The 17,586-nt window shown below is 48.3% G+C and overlaps 1 protein-coding gene and 1 long non-coding RNA gene across 4 annotated transcripts in view; one reads left to right on the top strand and one right to left on the bottom strand.

The window, feature by feature from the left end:
- Positions 1 to 17,586, top strand: part of TNRC18 (trinucleotide repeat containing 18) — a 69,325-nt gene that overhangs the window by 17,253 nt on the left and 34,486 nt on the right. For 2 of the 3 annotated variants that reach the window (XM_081338427.1, XM_081338429.1), the window contains exons 3-8: positions 5,899 to 6,024; positions 6,750 to 8,570; positions 14,494 to 14,596; positions 15,436 to 15,641; positions 16,298 to 16,438; positions 17,320 to 17,483. In XM_081338427.1, the coding sequence (XP_081194553.1) occupies positions 5,899 to 6,024; positions 6,750 to 8,570; positions 14,494 to 14,596; positions 15,436 to 15,641; positions 16,298 to 16,438; positions 17,320 to 17,483 (2,561 nt within the window). The remainder of the gene's footprint in view (positions 1 to 5,898; positions 6,025 to 6,749; positions 8,571 to 14,493; positions 14,597 to 15,435; positions 15,642 to 16,297; positions 16,439 to 17,319; positions 17,484 to 17,586) is intronic. The other variant, XM_081338428.1, reaches the window with a different exon arrangement.
- LOC308674171 lies at positions 8,751 to 13,281 on the bottom strand. Its single transcript, XR_014027817.1, has 3 exons — positions 12,964 to 13,281; positions 11,271 to 11,391; positions 8,751 to 8,839 (listed from the first exon to the last, which is right to left on the bottom strand). It is a non-coding gene; the product is annotated as an uncharacterized lncRNA (long non-coding RNA).

Here is a 17,586-nt window from a genome sequence, read left to right as displayed (position 1 = left end):
AACAAAACACCGCCCGGTTAGTTTCCTAAACTTCTCCTAAGGGGTTGCAACCTACCTGTCTGCTTTCCTTTGTGGATTTCTGATCCGTGATCCAAAGATTTCCAGCTATTGCACTGCCCTTCTATCCTGCAGAAGCCATGCGCTGCGCATCGCATGTTTTCTTGCACGCCACTTCCCCTTCTGATGATTGCAACCTTACAGCATCATTGCTGCCACATAAGCAGGATTTTGCGCTCTCTCTCTCTCCCTCCCTCCCTCTGCTCACACTCCAGTCTCCACCCTTTCGCCAGCCTTGCCAACTGCTTAAAGATGCCTTTTTAGCCGATTAACTCTTCTGGGTTTAAAATGATTAAGCAATTAAGCAATTACCTTTATTGTGTTTACATCTTGCCCTTTCTCCAAAGAGGAGCACAGGGGAGCATATTATATACGAAGGTGGTAATTGCTTACCTGGATCTTGCGAGGTAGGCCGGGTGGAGATAGGGGAACTGGGGTGGGGGAGACATGAATTGGCCAAGCTGGGGAGGGGGGCTTAAGCTTGGCACCACGAAGCATTCAGCTTAGAGACAGTCCAGGAGGGGCTTTAAAATTTGGGTGGGGGAAAAAAGGAAAGCAACCTTGGTTATCCTTAACCGTTCCCTGAAATTTAGCCTGTCCTGTTATTGGTTTGATGGGAGAATAAATTAATGGATGTATTACTGCATTACACGTGTGATTTTTTTTTTTAAAAAAAATATTTTCAGAACTCTATTTTGGTCTGACTGGCTTGCTTTGTATGGTGTATTGGTGTATTTAAAATTAATTTTTATGAGGATGGGTGTGTAGATTTCCCGAGGTGTTCAACGAGCTTGGCGGTCTCAAAGGTTAAGACTTGTGTGCCAACACAGGACTGTTTACCTTTTATTTTCTTTTATTTTCTGGAAGAGTTTTTGTTTAACGGAGAGCTGGCTGATTAGTAATCATCGTTAACAGCCCTGCGGCATTTCATATTACGCAACAACGTCTACTTATCTTACATCCTCGGGAGGGGCTGAATAGGTAGACAAAAATGCCAAACCCAGTCTAAACATCTGGCTGACTGCATGATCAACCATAATAATACATCTATGGGTCGCCTGGCTCCCAGTAACTCTGATTAGCCAGGCGGTTGAATGGAATCTTCACTTTTATAGTCTGGCCAATAAGGACTAGAATCTTTTTTTTTTCCTTTAGAGGAGAGGCTAAACTTTCAAAGAGCTGCTACCAAATCGAAAGCCGACAAGCAGGGGGAGGACCCCTTGCGTGAATTCTTTTTGTTGTTGTTATTATTATTGTTTAAATGCCTGTGCCACCCGACTCCCAGCACCTCTGGGTGGTTTTAAAATTATTCAAAACACGAAAAGCGGAAAAGCAAGAAATGAGAGAGAGAGAAAAAAGGAAGGGTAGAGAGGGCAGAATAACAAACGAAGGCAGAAGCGAAAGATAAACAAACTAGGTTAAAAAGAGGCAGCCCCATGGACTACAGCACGCCAGGATCCCCCCCATTCCCCCCTCTCTCTGGGGTTCCCCTGACATGCACTCAGAGGACCCTGTTACACAATAGGTCAGCACTATCTGTTTTGGGGCATCCCAAAACTACAGTCTGGAGAGCTTTCCCATTGACACAGGGGTCTAGCGCGCCTCTCATGTTGAGTCCTAATCCTATCGAGGATTGACCAGGTTTTCCTTCCCTCGCAAGCAGGGGTCTCCAAACTTGGGCCACTTTAAGACTTGTGGACTTCAACTCCCAGAATTCCTCAGCCAGCCAGGGCTCGGCTGGCTGAGGAATTCTGGGAGTCGAAGTCGACAAGTCTTAAAAGTTGCCCAAGTTGGAAGCCCCTTGCTCTAATCTATTCTAGCCAGCCACCACAACCCATAAAAAAGGCCACCCACAACCAAGCGCCACGTAAAGCACACACTCTGGGGAGAGAGAAGTTCCCTGAAGGGCTGGCTGAGGAATTCTGGGAGTTGAAGTCCACAAGTCTTAAAAGTTGCCCAAGTTTGAAGAGCCCTGATCAAGAGGGATTCAAAAGCTGTTTACTGCAGGCCATTAGTGCAGGTTCGAGTCCCACCAGGCTCAAGGTTGACTCAGCCTTCCATCCTTCCGAGGTAGGTAAAATGAGGACCCAGATTGTTGGGGGCAATTAAGCTGACTTTGTAATAATGCCGCTTGGGGTGTGTGTGAAAGCCCTAATAAGCAGGCAGATACATAGAATGAAGGCTACTGCTAAGCTTGTAAGCCGCCCTGAGTCTTCGGAGAAGGGCGGGATATAAATGGAATTAAAATAAAATAAATAAATAAAAATTGGTGCCCGGCTTCTGAGCCCAACCCAAGAAAAACAGCTAACATTCGGCTCTCTTGTTTCCCAAATCTCCAAGGGCAGGGCTTTGTTGTTAATTTTTTTCTTTTCTTAATTGTTGACTCATTGTCAAGAGGTTAAACATCAAGCCACCGCAGAACTCGGCAGGAGGAAAGAGAGTTGTAGGATCGGGTCCGGCAAGGAAGACAGGGAGGAAAGCGAAGGCAGGGGCTCCCGAGGCCTCTCTGAATCCTGCCCCCCAATTCTGAGACCCCCTTGGAGTCAAACCTACGGGTTAGTCCTCCGCGGACAACCACAGTTCAGCCCAAATTTTCTGTCGCTAAGCGAGACAGTTGTGAAGTGAGCTTTGCCTCATTTGTACACCCATTCTTCCCACGGAGGTTCAGCCAATCGCTGTCGTCGTTAAATTGCTCACACCGTTACTAACTGGATACGGATTCCCCCCGTTGACGGTCACAAAAGGGGATCAGGTCACACACACACACACACACACACAAACACACACACACACCGGGATGCTGCCACCGTCATAAATACGAATCCGTTGTCGAGTGTCGGAATTTTGATCAATTTTTTGATCAATTTTGAATTTTGATCAATTTTGAATTTTGAATTTTGAATTTTGACCCTGGGGGATGCTGCAAGGATAATGTGAAAAATGGTCCCGAGTCACTTTTTTCAGTGGCGGTGTGACTCTCAAACGGTCACTTAAACGAATTGTTGTAAGGCGAGGACTGCTGGTATGCCTTAACGCAGAGGTTCCCAACCTTTTGGGCACCAGAGACCGGTTCCGTGGAGAGAGGTGTGTTGTTTTTTTTTTTGTGGACCGGAAGGGGCGTGGTTTTGTGTGCTGCTTGCATCCCGCGGATGGGGCTTTGCTTGTTTGTGCGGACCGGTTGCTGGCCTGCCGTGGCTCGGTACTGGGGTTGGAGACCCCTGCCTTAACGCTTCGGACCATGCATGTTCTCATTGGTTGTCTTAACTTTTCTTAACTTGTGCAAGGATCTCTCTCTCTCTCTCTCTCTCTCTTTCTTTTTAAAGCTTCTTCACCGTAGGGTTGAGAATCCCTTCCCAATGTCTCTTTATGGATGGTTTTGAGCTGGGGTGAGGATTGGAAGTGACAGAGGGGGTGCAGCTCCTGCTTAGATTGTTTTGTCTATCCCACATTTGCTCATCCTATGAAGCCACCCTGGCTCCTGACATTTCTGCGTCTGGAATAATCGCTTCCTGGTTCCTCCCTCAGAGTGGAAGGGGAACACAGAAAGCCAGAAGAACTACTGCGCTGTAGAAAGGGAAATGAAACAACTGGTGTAGAAATGGCACATTTTGTCCCTTGAGGGAAGGAGGGTTTATCGTTGTGTTGCACAACCTGTCAGTTAGAACAATTAACCAGTGGAACAACCTGCCTCTGGAAGTTGTGAATGCTCCAACCCTGGAGATTTTCAAGAAGAGATTGGACAAGCATCTGTCTGAAATGGTGTTTCCTGCCTGAGCAGGGGGTTGGACTAGATGACCTCCAAGGTCCCTTTCAATGCTATTATTATTATTATTATTATTATTATTATTATTATTATTATTATTAATAATAATAATAATAATAATAATAATAATAATAATAATAATAATAATAATAATAATAATAATAATAATTGCACAGTCAGCCAGATGTTCAGACTGGATTTGGCATTTTTGTCTGCCTATCGAGTCCTTACCAAGGACCTGGGATAGGCAGATGTGCATGTTTGATGGTATTATAGATATCGTCGCAGGATGGAAGCAGTTCCTAGTAAGGCTGCCTTTTTAGGAATTTATTATTATTATTATTATTTTATTATTATTATTATTAATTATTATTATTATTATTATTATTATTTTATTATTATTATTACTACTACTACTACTACTACTACCCAGGTGAAATTTGGGAAGGCTGTTTTTCAGCTACAGCAGGCGCGTGCAACCTTGGCAATTTTAAGGCCTGCGGATTTCAATTCCCAGAATTCCCACAAGCAGGTCTTCAGAGTTTCCAAAATGGGACACCTTTGATCTACAGACATGCTTTTGCACATCCTTGTTGTTTTCAGAAGAAAAGTGGCATTTTCTTTTTTTCTTTTTCTTTCTTTTTTTCCTCTTGGCCCGAGGAAGACCTTCAACCTATATTCTAAATCTGATCTGGCCAGCCGGTTGGCTGACTTTCTTTGCAAGTTCACAAAATCTTGTGGTTTTGTTTATTTTTTTTATAAAGGTGAAGAACGTATCTAAAACTCTTTCTTCCTCCTATTTTTTCCCCACAACAACCCTGTGAGGTGGATTGGGCTGAGAGGGAGGGACTGCCCCAGAGCCGCCCATCTATCTTTCACGCCTAAGGTGGGACTAGAACTCACCGTCTCCAGGTGATTGGCCCAGAGTCACCCAGCCAGCTTTCACGCCTAAGGTGGGACTAGAACTCACCGTCTCCTGGTGATTGGCCCAGAGTCACTCAGCTGGCTTTCTCACCTAAGGTGGGATTAGAACTCACCGTCTCCAGGTGATTGGCCCAGAGTCACCCAGCCAGCTTTCACGCCTAAGGTGGGACTAGAACTCACCGTCTCCTGGTGATTGGCCCGAGGTCACCCAGGCTAAAACTGAGGTCTCCCATTTTTGGGGGGCAAGATGTCTTAACCTGAGGGCCTTTAATTTTTTTAAAATTTAATTTTTACCTTTTTATTTCCTTTTCTTTCCCTTGCAACCTGGAGGGTTGTCAAAACGGTGACATTTCCCCTTTCTCTGAATTGCACAATGATTGCCTTCCTGGCACCCACAGCTTTGCGGGTTGGGTTGTGAGGCCGCAACTTGGCCGAGTCGAAGGTCCCCCTCTTATCAGACCCCCAAAGGCGTCCTTCTCTCGTCCTCCCCCGGGGGAACTTCCTCCCCCCTCCCCACATGACTTTGACCGCCAAGCCCATCGTTTCGCAGCCTGTCTCGGCTTTAAGGATTCCCAAACCCCTGATGCTCTGCTAGATGGCAACGGAATCGCCCAGCATCTGCGAACGCCATTTCCTCAACCGGGGGGGGGGGCTGGGGGTGTCAGCCGCCGCCCAAGACTGGGAGTTGATGAAGAAGCCGGACGTTGGGCTTTTGGCTTCCGTTCAGTGGCCACCAGCTGGTCTGTGTGGCCAAATAAATTGCAGAAGGAATTGTGGAAGCTGTTTGATCTCCCTTTCTCCGCCACTTTCAGGAATTTGGGGGTGGGGGGTGGGGGGGGGTTTGTTTTGAGGGGGTAACGTTGCTAACTGTCAACTCGGCTCATTTTTGTCAGGGTTCCCGCCCCTCCCCCCTCACATTTTGGACAAAATGGAGGGAGGGAGGGAAGAAGGCAGCATCAGCAGGAAAGTTTTTCTTCCTTAATGGAACTTTTTTTTTTAAAAAAAATTACATTTAAAAGAAAACAAGGGGAGAAAAAAAAAAGTACCTTAGAGTGGGGGGGGGGGAAAGGGAAAGGGCAGGGAGGAAGCAACGTGGGGGGGGGAAAGCCCTTTGAATCCTGAGCTGATTGGTGAATTTTTTTCTTCCTTTTCAGGTTTCTCCCACTTGCCAAGCGGTCTCTACCCCTCATACATTCCTTTGAGTCACCTGGAACCCCACAGCAGCGGGACCCCCTTACTTGCTCAGTTGAATCAGCACAGCCTCTTCGAGACCCCAAAAGGTTAGCCCCTCCCTCCCTCCCTCCCTCCATTCCTCCCCTCTTCTCATTTCCATCTTCCTTCCTCCCTCCCTCCCTCTTTTCATTTCCATCTTCCTTCCTTCCTTCCTTCCTTCCTTCCTTCCTTCCTTCCTTCCTTCCTTCCTTCCTTCCTTCCTTCCTTCCTTTCTTCCTTCCTTCCTTCCTTCCTCCATTCCTCCCCTCTTCTCATTTCCATCTCCTCCCTTCCTCCCTCCCTCCCTCCCTCTTTTCATTTCCACCTTCCTTCCTTCCTTCCTTCCTCCCTCCCTCCCTCCCTCCCTCCCTCCCTCCCTCCCTCCCTCCCTTCCCTCTTCTCATTTCCATCTCCTCCCTCCCTCCCTCCCTCTTTTCATTTCCATCTTCCTTCCTTCCTTCCTTCCTTCCTTCCTCCCTCCCTCCCTCCCTCCCTTCCCTCTTCTCATTTCCATCTCCTCCCTCCCTCCCTCTTTTCATTTCCATCTTCCTTCCTTCCTTCCTTCCTTCCTTCCTTCCTTCCTTCCTTCCTTCCTTCCTTCCTTCCTTCCTTCCTCCCTCCCTCCCTCCCTCCCTCCCTCCCATCTAGTAAGGTTCCTTTCCATCTGAATTGGCACGTTTTAAGGCCAGCACACTTCATCCTTGAAATGTTTTGTACACTTGGATTTGTGTGGCCAAGAGAATTGACCTCCCTCTGCTGTTTTCCCCCCCCCCGCCCCCCCTTTGATTTGCAGATGGATTTTACCTTGCTGGGCACGCGGGACAAGCTGCCTTGCACCCCCAGGCCACCCCGTCCAGGGCAGTCCCCAACCCCACCTCGAGCAGCCTGCTCCACGAAAAGGACTTTGGGCACCCCCACAGGACCTCCAAGGACGGCCCAAAAGAGCTCGGTGGGAAGGACCGGTCTTACCGTGGCGATCTGTCCTTGTCCCTGTCCAAGAAGGAAGCCAAGCTGCGTGAGGAGCCGCGGCCTCACAGCGTGGTGGATCTCACCCAGGACACCAAGCCGGACAACGAGAGGAAAACGAGCGGATTTGAAAAGGCCGTTAAGGTTGGGGAACGCTTGTCTCCCTTCCTGGCGGAACACTTGCCCAACCGGGGGGTCTTCAGCGGAGAACCAAAGTCCAAAAACCCACTTCAGACCTCTTCTCTCAGCAACTGCAACACAGCCGGAAGCACCCAGGGCTCGGAGCTGGACCACTGTCCCAAGGATCTCAGCAGACATGACGAGAATGCGAGGCCTCCTTCTTACGTCTTCTCCGACCAGTTGAAGAAAGTCGACTCGGCGGTGAGTTCGGTGGCCAACATGCACGCGGCCTGTAGTTGCCCTTCTCCGGCTCAGCCAGGGAAGCTACCCCCACCCTCAGCCTTCCCTCCCCAGCCGATCCATCCCAACATGTACACCATCTTCCCCTTGACCAAGGAGTCCGGGAGGGAGCACAAGGTCATCGCACCCACTTTCATGCCTTCCCTCGAGGCTTATGACGAGAGAAAAGGCCCCATTCAGATAGCCTCCCAAGCCCGGGACAACACCAAACTGAAGGAGAAGGAGGCCCCTGCTGCCAAACGAGTGGGGGTCCTCCAGGCGGTGCCCAAGAGGTGTCTGGCTGATGCTTCTCGCAACCTTTTGGCCCAAGAGTTCTCCATCCATGGAGAGGCCAAGCGGATGGAGGTCTTACGGGAGAAAAGTTCGGTCATCAGGGCCAACTCTATGGTCCTGAAGAAACAGGGGGCTTCAGACAGCTTCTTGAACAGGCCAAGATTACGTTCCCCCGAGAACAGGGACTTCCTCCCTCTGAAGGACTTGCCCAAAGGTGGCTTGGAGGCAGAACGTCACTCCTGCGAGCGGGACCGGTTTCCAAGACCTGGCTGCAAAGAAGCGGTGAAGATCTACGGCACTTTGGACACCTCGCCCTCGTCCTCATCCTTGTCCTCTTCCTCCCGGCAGCATTTAGATCCCAACCAACCGTTGAAGCCTCCTGAACAAAAATGGAAGCCTTTTGAAATGGGCAACTTTGCCACCACCCAGATGGCTGTTCTGGCTGCCCAACACAACCATGCCAACCGGGTGGAGGAGGAAGTCAAGAAGGCCTACCTGGAGCCCAGCAACCTACAAAGGTCCTCAGTCGTGGGAGCCCGGAGCGTGGCGGACAGCCTCCACCCTCCTCCGTCGCACGGGGAAGGGTCGGCCATGCAAAGCCTCATCAAGTACAGCGGTAGCTTTGCTAAGGAGGCATCATCACGGCAGGGGGCTGGCAAGAAAAGCCCTTTTGGAGGCCTGGGCAACATGAAGCTGGACCCTGGCCGACAGCCTTCTCCCAAAGTCCAGCAGCTGGTGTCCCACCAAGCTGGCAAGCAGCTGAAGAAGGAGCCGGAACGACCGGAAAGCGCCAAATCTTTCGGCCGAGAGAGCATCGGGTCTCAAGGAGAGGTGGAAGTCAGACATCTCCCCGTTGGCATCGCAGTGGCGGTGGCCCGTCAGAAGGACAACAGCAGTGGCGGAAAGCTGGGGCTCGTGGACCGCGATCGCTCCCTCTCCTTGAGTAATGTGAAAGGTAGGCTGGTGGGCAGGGAAGCGCCGAGCTCTGGATGGGACAGGGGCAAGTGCTGGATTGGCGGTAGTGATGAGGGCGTTATGGGAATTGAAGTCCTCCTCAATAAGCTGGGAAGGTTGGCTAAGAGGGGAATCGGCTGTGGGAATGCTCCACATTTTTAGCATCTTTGGAAAGTTTGGAGAAGAAAGTCGGAGCGGATAGTGGAGCGGGAAGGTGGCCTTTGAGCCAAAATAGTTGTGATGGTGTCGATTGTTATGGGAATGCTGTTCCTAGAAGGGGAGAGAAGAGACTTGATGGTTTACAAAAGAACTTGGTTGCAGGATCCAATCTGGGTCAGTCACCAGGAAGAGAAGATTGGTCTTCTGAGCTTCTGGACTCGTGCTGGAGCCCAGGGAACTTCTTTCTCACCAGAGTGTGTGCTTTATGTGGTGCTTGGTTGTGGGTAGCCTTTTTTTTATTTGTTGATTGGGGTGTTGATGGCTGGCTAGAATAGAATAGAGCAAGGGTCTTCAAACTTGGCAACTTTTAAGAATTGCAGACTTCAACTCCCAGAATTCTAGGGCTGGCTGAGGAATTCTGGGAGTTGAAGTCCACAAGTCTTAAAGTTGCCAAGTTTGAAGACCCTTGGAATATTGAATAGCCCACAGCAAACATTCTGGTGAGAAGGAAGTTCTCTGAGGATGGTCTTCAGCACGAATCCAAAAGCTCGGAAGAATAAACCTCTGGTCCCGATGACTAACCCAAATTGGATCCAGCGACATTATCCTGGGCATCCCAAGATTCTACGTGCCGTCGATTCACCTTCACTTGTGAAGAACTTTTGTGCTTAGTGAACTCTCTGTGTGAGCTTTTGTTTCCACGGTCAAAGCAAGGAGGCGGTTACAAGGCCTTCCTATCGGAGGCTGATACCAGATTTCAGGGTCAACAATCTTGGCAGGGTTGAAGGAGCTTCATATTTTTTCATGTAAGCTTCCATTTTTATTTTTATTTTTGGAAGAAGCCAAGTCTACAAGGAAATGGGTTGGCTATGCCATAGGCTGTCACTGTTGCACTGCTGTGTTTTGCGGACAAAATCAACACACGGTCTAAAACAGGGGTGTCAAACTCAATTTCACTGAGGGCCGCATCAGCATTGCGGTTGCCCTCAGGGGGCCGGGTGGGTATGGTCTGGGTGGGCATGGCCTACTGGGTGGGCGTGGCTAGAGTGCGTATGGCCTACTGGGTGGGTGTGGCCAGCTCTACATCCTTCGCATCAAGGGTGCCTATGGGGGCCTGGGCAGGAGTGGGACAGATCTGGGGGTCTCTGGCAGAAGGAGGGTCTCTGGGCCAGGGCCAAGGCAGTGGGGGCCGTTCCCTCACTGTTTCCAGGATGGCTTCGTGGGCCGCATGAAACCACTTTGTGGGCCAGATCCGGCCCCGGGCCTTGTGTTTGACATGTCTGGTCTAAAAGAACGAGCCCAACACACAAACACGTCGTCGTACAGATGGAGGACTAATCCTTCTTTTTATTTTTTTTTAATCCCATTTATATCCCGCCCTTCTCCGAAGACTCAGGGCGGCTTACAATCTAAAGCACAAATCAATGTGCTTAGCAATAGCCTTCATTCTATGTAAATGCCTGCTTATTAGGGCTTTCACACACACACACCCCAAGCGGCATTATTACAAAGTCAGCTTATTGCTCCCAACAAACTGGGTCCTCATTTTACCTACCTGGGAAGGATGGAAGGCTGAGTCAACCTTGAGCCTGGTGGGACTCGAACCTGCACTAATTGCAGGCAGCCGGTGTTACTTAAGGAGGCCTTAGCCCACTGCTCCACCAAGGCTCTCTTGAATCTAGTTTCTTCTGCTTGTGGAGAATTCTAGTCTGGTGTTTACAGGAGACCCCACTGAGCGAGATTCCTTTTGAGTGTGGATTGCTTCAATCTACTCCAAGCTGGTAGTCCCTATCGGGCAGATTTTATTGTTCTTTTATTTTTTTTAAAAAAGCATTCTTACACCATGCTTTTCTCTCCTTAAACGGGTTAAAATCAATGGAAAGGGAGAAAAAAAAAAGAGATTTGGTTTGTAGGTTTACAGTTGACCAGAAGGGAAAGAAAATGAATGAAAAAGGAGATGTTTAAAAAAAAATGGTAAAAAGTTTCTTCTGTGCCGCTTTTAGAGACAAATGTTGATCTGCTGGACCTTTTTGAACTTGCCTCCTTGGGTGTATGTGACATACCGTCACCCCAAAGTAAATCGCTGTCGCTTAATTCTCGGGTTTGTTTGTGCAAGATGCTAAGAGCTGCTTTCCAACTAAGCTGCTTTTTGATTTGGAAGAGGATCTAAGTGCCTTCCATTTTTAAAAAACCAAACCACACCCAACGTCAACCTTTGAGGCCACATCCCAGCATTTTCTGCAGCGTGAATAATTGCAAGGGGAGACGGGTGTAGCTGCATACAACAGACGCATCATAATTAAAATTGGGGACGCAATTAAATGAAAAGGGAAGAAATGGCCATTTGAATGAGGAGAATTGAATGATGGCAGCTATTTGTAATGGAAAGCCTTGTGGTTCTGGACCATTCCGGATGTGGAGTCTAGTAGATCACTGTTGGTTCTCAGAGTGATCCCAGAAACCCAAAGTTAAGCTCCAGACCAGGTGTGGTTAGAGAAAATTAAAACCGGAAGGCTACTGACTGGGGAGATAAATCAGCCACCTTGTTGTGTGATCTCTTCTGTTCCCACCACAAATGATAATTGCAGGTCTTTTGTGAGATTGTGGTAGCCAACACCAAAGGCTCTCACGCAACTTCGGTTGAGATTTCAGCTCAGCCTTCTCTGAAATCATGAAATATTGCCGATTAGAGATGGAGGAAAGAGTTTGGGAAAGTTGGCTTGACTTTCCTAATCCGTAGCCTGGATCCCCGCCAGCTCTTTGGACTACAGTTCCCATAGGGCAAGGGGGCTGCGGTAGAGAACATCTGCAGGACACGGGTGGCGGAAATGGAACGGCGAGCAGCTAATAAGGGAGGGAGAAACAAACCTGGGTCTGGTTTTAGGTGTCCTAAAGGTGCTTTTTCAAGAGGCAACTTTATTTTTCCTTGAAGACGTTTCGCTTCTCATCCGAGAGGCTTCTTTAGTTCTGATGGCGGAGAAGGGAAGGATTTATATTCCTTGCAGGCAGCTGGGCATTAACACTCTCTGAACTAAAGAAGCTTCTGGGATGAGAAGCGAAATGTCTTCAAAGAAAAAAAAACCCCAAAAAGTCCAGTTGCCTTTTTGAGGGAAAACAACACCTTTGGGATAATTATGACTTTTTGGATGATGGAGAATTTCCCTGGACGTCTTGTTTGAGTTATTATGAATTATGGCTTCTCCCTCTGCATCTCATTGGCAGAACTTCAGATGCCGAGCCCTGATTTCTAAGCGTGGCCTCTCTGTGTGTATTTGCTAACTCCCCCCCCCTGCTTTTAAAAAAAAATAAGATAAAGATAAATAAATCGAGCCTTGTCTATGGAAAGCTTACAGACACCACTTAGCTCTGAGGGAATTACTTGGGGAACATTTTGTTAGAGTGAGTCATTGTAACGGCCATCCAACTTCCCTCCACACACACACACCCTTAAATTTCTCAGCGGATCATGTGTGGTTCTGCTAATGTCTGCAGTGTATTTCCATTTTATTGCAATTTGCTTTTTTTAAAAAAAAATAAAAATACAAATAAAATTGCTTCACTGCAGCCCGTCTGTTTTTCAACCAATTGGGCATTTCAAGAGCATGTCGTGGGCACTCCCACAAAATGGCAGATGGGGCTGGCCTTTTTAGAGAGGCTGCAGATAGATAGGGGAATGATGCCAGGGATGAACAAAATTAACCGAAATGTACGATTCTGGATCATTCCCCAAGATGGTGATGTTTCAAGGGTTAGAGGCATGTTAATAAAATAAAATGGGTGGAGGTTAAATTGCACGATGGAGACCACCATCTTGACATTCCTGACTCCCTCCCCTAAGGACACTGGCCTGTAGGTGTGCAAACTGGAATAGAAATGGTGTCCATCTTGTTGCCAGATCGGAGAAACCCAGTGAGAATACACGGCCACTGAAATCATGGATAGTGGTCGTTCGCTCTTGCTTTGCTGCTTTTGCAAGAGTAATTCAGTTGGTTGCTGGCCAAACATCCCCCAGATTTTGAGATGGGGCAGGGGGGAAAGAACATATTCCCAAGTCCCTCGCCACACACATGCTGGCTGCAGAAGAAGACCCTTGAATTTTTAGGTGTGTGTGTGTGTGTGTGCGTGCACCGAGGCAGAATGTGGCTGAAATTTACAAATTGGGAGCCTTGAATTGGTGCGTCTGTAAATTTTGCCAAGGGGGACCCCCCCACACACTCTTCTCCCTGCCAACTCACAAGCTGTGTGTTCTTCCAAGCCCATCGGTGCCCCTTCCGTCGTTGCCCACCTCTCCATTTTGGGTGGGTGGGGGGCAGCCAGCTGCAGTCCAAACTTGCTCGGATGCCTTCCTGCTGGTGCTGCGGAGAGAAAAAGGGAGCTGGTGTCCTCTCTGTCAATCTGTCTGTCCATCTGCTGGAAACACCCCCCCCACCAGGCCCCCGGTTCAGCCCTTTTGTGTGCAGCGGCCAGCCGACTTCATTTTTCAGGCTGGGTTCCCACAGCCTCTTTGCGTCTGGAGCCAAGAACCGGGACTGGTAGCCAACAAAGGAGATGTGTTTGAGCTGGTCTGAAAGCTTCCAACCCCCCCCCCCATGTAACACCCCCCCAGCCATCCCCTGCTCCCCCCCCCCCGCTCTGTTAAATGTAATTTACTGAGCAGAAATAAGAGCTGGCGAACAAGGACTGTACTTTGTCTGGTTGCTAAGCGATAGAATTGGCACACAAGGCTCTCCTTTTTGCCCAGTCTCGCAGCCCCCCTCCCCAATTCTCCCTCGCCCCTCCACCCTTTTCCCGTCCTTGTGTGCCAAGAGACTTTTTTCCTCCTTTCTTTTCTTTTTTTTTAAAAAAATTAATAATATTGAGTTGGTTTGCGCCAAGTGGAGGGTGCTGGAAGGTGCAAACCCTTTTAAGAGAGAGAGAGAAGCAAAAGGGGGGGTTTAACTTGGCTAATCTAGGAGGATTTGGTGAGCCAAACCACACATTGAAGAGGGGTGTTGGTCGCCAAGGAAACAGGGCCACCAGAGATACTCTCTCTCTCTCTCTCTCTACACACACACACACACACACACACACACACAAACACACACACGGTCTCCCTGCCTCCTGGCTCTGTGCATAACCGATTGAATTTTGCACGGAGATGAATTTTGCTCAGGCAGACTTCACGTCAGGAAATTTATAAAGACAAGATTGCCTATTAAGGATTTTTTTTTGGGGGGGGTGGGTGGGTTATGAAATGGCAGTTGGTCAGTTGTCTTTGGGGCGTTAAGGGGGCATGCAGAACTCTCCCAGTACTGCCACGAGACCCTTTTGAAAAGCTGATTCACCCCTATTCCTAGGTCAGCAAGGAAATTCTGGGATAGGCTATTTTATGGTTTTGGGGTTATAGCTGCAGTGCCCTGGATGGGGTGCTAGTAGGGTTTGGAAATATGCAAGGAAAATAAAAGTAATTGAAAACAAGCATTTGCAAGAATGAGGTTGCTTCCTTATGAGAAACCTAGTGACAATCATTGGCCTGTGATTATTTAAAGCACCTTTTGGAAAAAAAAGAAAAAGAGTATCCACAGGGATGACCGAGAAGATGGAAGACAGACAAACCCCAAATCTCAGGTTCTTAAAGGAAAAAAAGCTCTCTCCACAGAACTGGTTCCTGGTGCCCAAAAGGTTGGGGATCTCTGGTCTAGACCTTCAACCGTTGGCTGGAGAATTCTCCATGTTTGGTTATATTTACAGGAGGCTGAGCTAGCTTTCTTTCGGTTGCCCCTTAGGACATGGACGGTTGGATGAGGACTGTGGGGATGACCGTCCACGCCTTCGTGAAAACCACCACCTGGCGAGTCGTTTGGAACGAGACCAGGAGAAACTGCTCAGGTGATATTCCTTAGGTTTGGGATGCTTTGCCTAGCTCGGCTTTTAGCTCTTAACATCGGACCTGTTCTGCCCGCAGTTTTGCAGTCTGAAAGACGCAGCTCCCCAAAGTTATCTGTAATGTAGAAATATATTTTAGCCGCAAAAGCAAAAGCAAATAAACAGCGGGGAGAAAAACAGAATTGCTCAGCAAAAAAAAAAAGTAGATAAATCCAACAAGCTAACAATCTAGTCTAAGCGAAAACGTTCTTGCTGGCTGGTGGAAGGACAATGGAGGAGGGGCTGAGTGAAGTTCCTATGAAGTTCAGAAGTTACCTGGATACCCCTTCTTCCTCCTCCTCCTCCTCTTCCTCCTCCTCCTCCTCACACTGATGATGTAATCTAGTTGGGTCTTGAAATGTCTACAAGAAAACAACCATGTTCAGAGAACATCAAGGACCCCACAGTCCTCCTCCTCCTCCTCCTCCCCCCACTGATGATGTAATCTAGTTGGGTCATGAAATGTCTACAAGAAAACAACCAAGTTCAGAGAACATCAAGGACCCCACAGTCCTCCTCCTCCCCCCACTGATGATGTAATCTAGTTGGGTCATGAAATGTCTACAGGAAAACAACCAAGTTCAGAGAACATCAAGGACCCCACAGTCCTAGTCTTTCTCCTCCTCCTCCTCCTCCTCCTCCTCCTCTTCCTCCACTTTTGAACCTCTTCCACAAATGCCTTCACCATCCATTGAAGTGTTCTTATTCCCTCTCCTGATGAAGAATAGAAGGACTTTGCTTGAAACCTATCAAGACTTGGGTCCCTAAGCTCCTCCCCCCCTCTTCTTTTTTATTTTCCCCAGAGAAAGCAAAGAATTGGCTGATTTCGCTCGGATCCATCCAGCTACTTGTGCCACCAGTGGCTTAAACTCCAACCTCATGGTGACTGGGGGGCCACCCCTGACTGGTTCAGGACGGTGGACTGGTGACCCCACACCACACCTGGCGACCCATCCATGGTTACCCCGAAGCAGCAGTTCGTCCATGTGGCTTACTGGCCACCCCTACGGTAAGGTGATCAAATGAACGCAGAGTTGCCTCCTGTTTAGACCGTCCACCAGGGGTGTGTGTGCGAATGTTTCGTTCTGTAGGGTTTTCGGCACGAAATTTCACCAAAGGCCCTGTTTTTTTTTCAAATCCCCTGGGCAGTGTCTCAAGTTTGAAAAAAGCCCATTCATTTCACACGCTACAGCAGGGTGATGTCCAGCAATCTCATGTGTGTGGTTTTTTTAATGCTCCTAGAAAATGAACTCTTTCATTTTGTCACCTAACACAGTGGGCGCCTAGGATGATTCTAGACACCCCAAGGGACTAGAATTAAAAATGATGCCGCAGTGGCTTTATTATCCAGGCATGTCTCAAAGATGCTTTTTCAAAAAGGCAACAGCCTGGGTTTTTTTTTCCCTTGGAAAAAAAACTCCCCCAAAAACTTGTCGAAGGAACAAAAAAGCTATTTTTTCCTTGGGAAAAAAAGTGCTTTTGATAAGGCACCTTTGAGATACAGTAACTATGACCTGGATGCATTTAGGCATTTATCCATGCATCCCTGGGTGACCAGCTGTGCAGTCCTAAAATATCTTTTTTTAGGTACAATTTCGCCTGGTTTCATGCGGCCTTTGATCATTTCCACTTGGAGTTTATCCTCTGATCCTGTCTTCTTTGCAGGGCACCCTTCTTTGCACCAAGGCATGGCCCCTGCTTTTCCTTCTGGCATGGGGGCAGCGCTCCCCTCTGCATACCAATTTGCCAGAGATCCTCAATCTGGCCAGCTTGTCATGATCCCCAGTGAACACCTGACCCACTTTGGTAGGTACCCAAAGAGAGTTGTACCTTCAGATGTGCAAGTTATTGTTCGTGTTCAATAAGGTAGAATCTGGTCATCTCTTGTCTGATCCACCAGGAATAGGCTGACAAGGGATACTTTTTGGGAAGCACCAGCCTGGAAGGGAAGAGGGGGTCAAGCATGGAGTTATCCTGGAGTCACTGGGCAATCACAAAAGGGTTACAACTGACCATGCCTAAGTTCCCTGGAGCCTTATCTAATTGTTCACAAAAGAGTAGGCTTACAGACTAGGTGTCAACTCTACAGTGAAACTGGCTGAAGCCATCTTGCTTGTTTTTGGTTGCCACAAGGTTTGTGGGGAGGAGATGGAGAGTTTTATACTAGCCTAAACAAATTCCTGTCCTGTGGGAACCAAGGTCATTTCTGTTCATTAGACTAGGGGGTTGTGCCTAATGTTAGAAACCCCGCCGAACTATTCTATTGGGAGACATAATTAACTGCATACAGTAGTTTTGGGGTGGAAAGTTTTAACTTTGTAATATTGTTACTCCTTGGGGGAGGAGGGGGGCTTTAGTCTTGGTTTCACTTTTGACCAGGCCGAGACTTTATAGCCAATAAACATGTTCTTAGAGGAAAACTCAAGCCTCAGAGTTCTGCTTTAATTGGTCTCATTTGTCGGAACCATGACACTAGGGAGATTCCTGTATTATAGGCAGAACATAATAAAGTAGTTAGCTTGAACTCTACACATATGGGCCTGGTTGTTTCCGCCTGGTATGTTTTGGGTAAAGTTCATATGTGGCCAACTGAGTGGCACATAGCCCACCTCCAGGATACCTACGTTGCTTAGTCCTTGAATTCTGGCTTGGATGGGTTTTCAAGTCAATCTGTCTCTTCATTCCAGCAGAACTGATGGACCGGGCACCTCCTCTCTGGCCTGCCATATATTCTCCTACCAGGAGCTCCCTCCAGCACGCTCACCAGCTCCAGCTCTTATCTCACCAGCAGCTGATCCGTCAGCATGAGCTATACCTCTTGCAGCAACAGGCTGCACATGCCCAGTTGGTGGTAGGTCCTAACCCTTGGCTTCAACTCTTGCAGCTGCCTTTGGGAAAACCACCTCATTTGTCTCTCCTTTCTGAGAATGGGTCTCCAGGTGTGATGAATGGAG

This window comes from Vipera berus, assembly GCF_964194415.1.
Source record: "Vipera berus genome assembly, chromosome: 13".
In the NCBI taxonomy this organism is placed as follows: domain Eukaryota; kingdom Metazoa; phylum Chordata; class Lepidosauria; order Squamata; family Viperidae; genus Vipera; species Vipera berus.
Note: the sequence above shows the minus strand (reverse complement) of the source record. Positions and strands in the feature narration are given on the sequence as shown.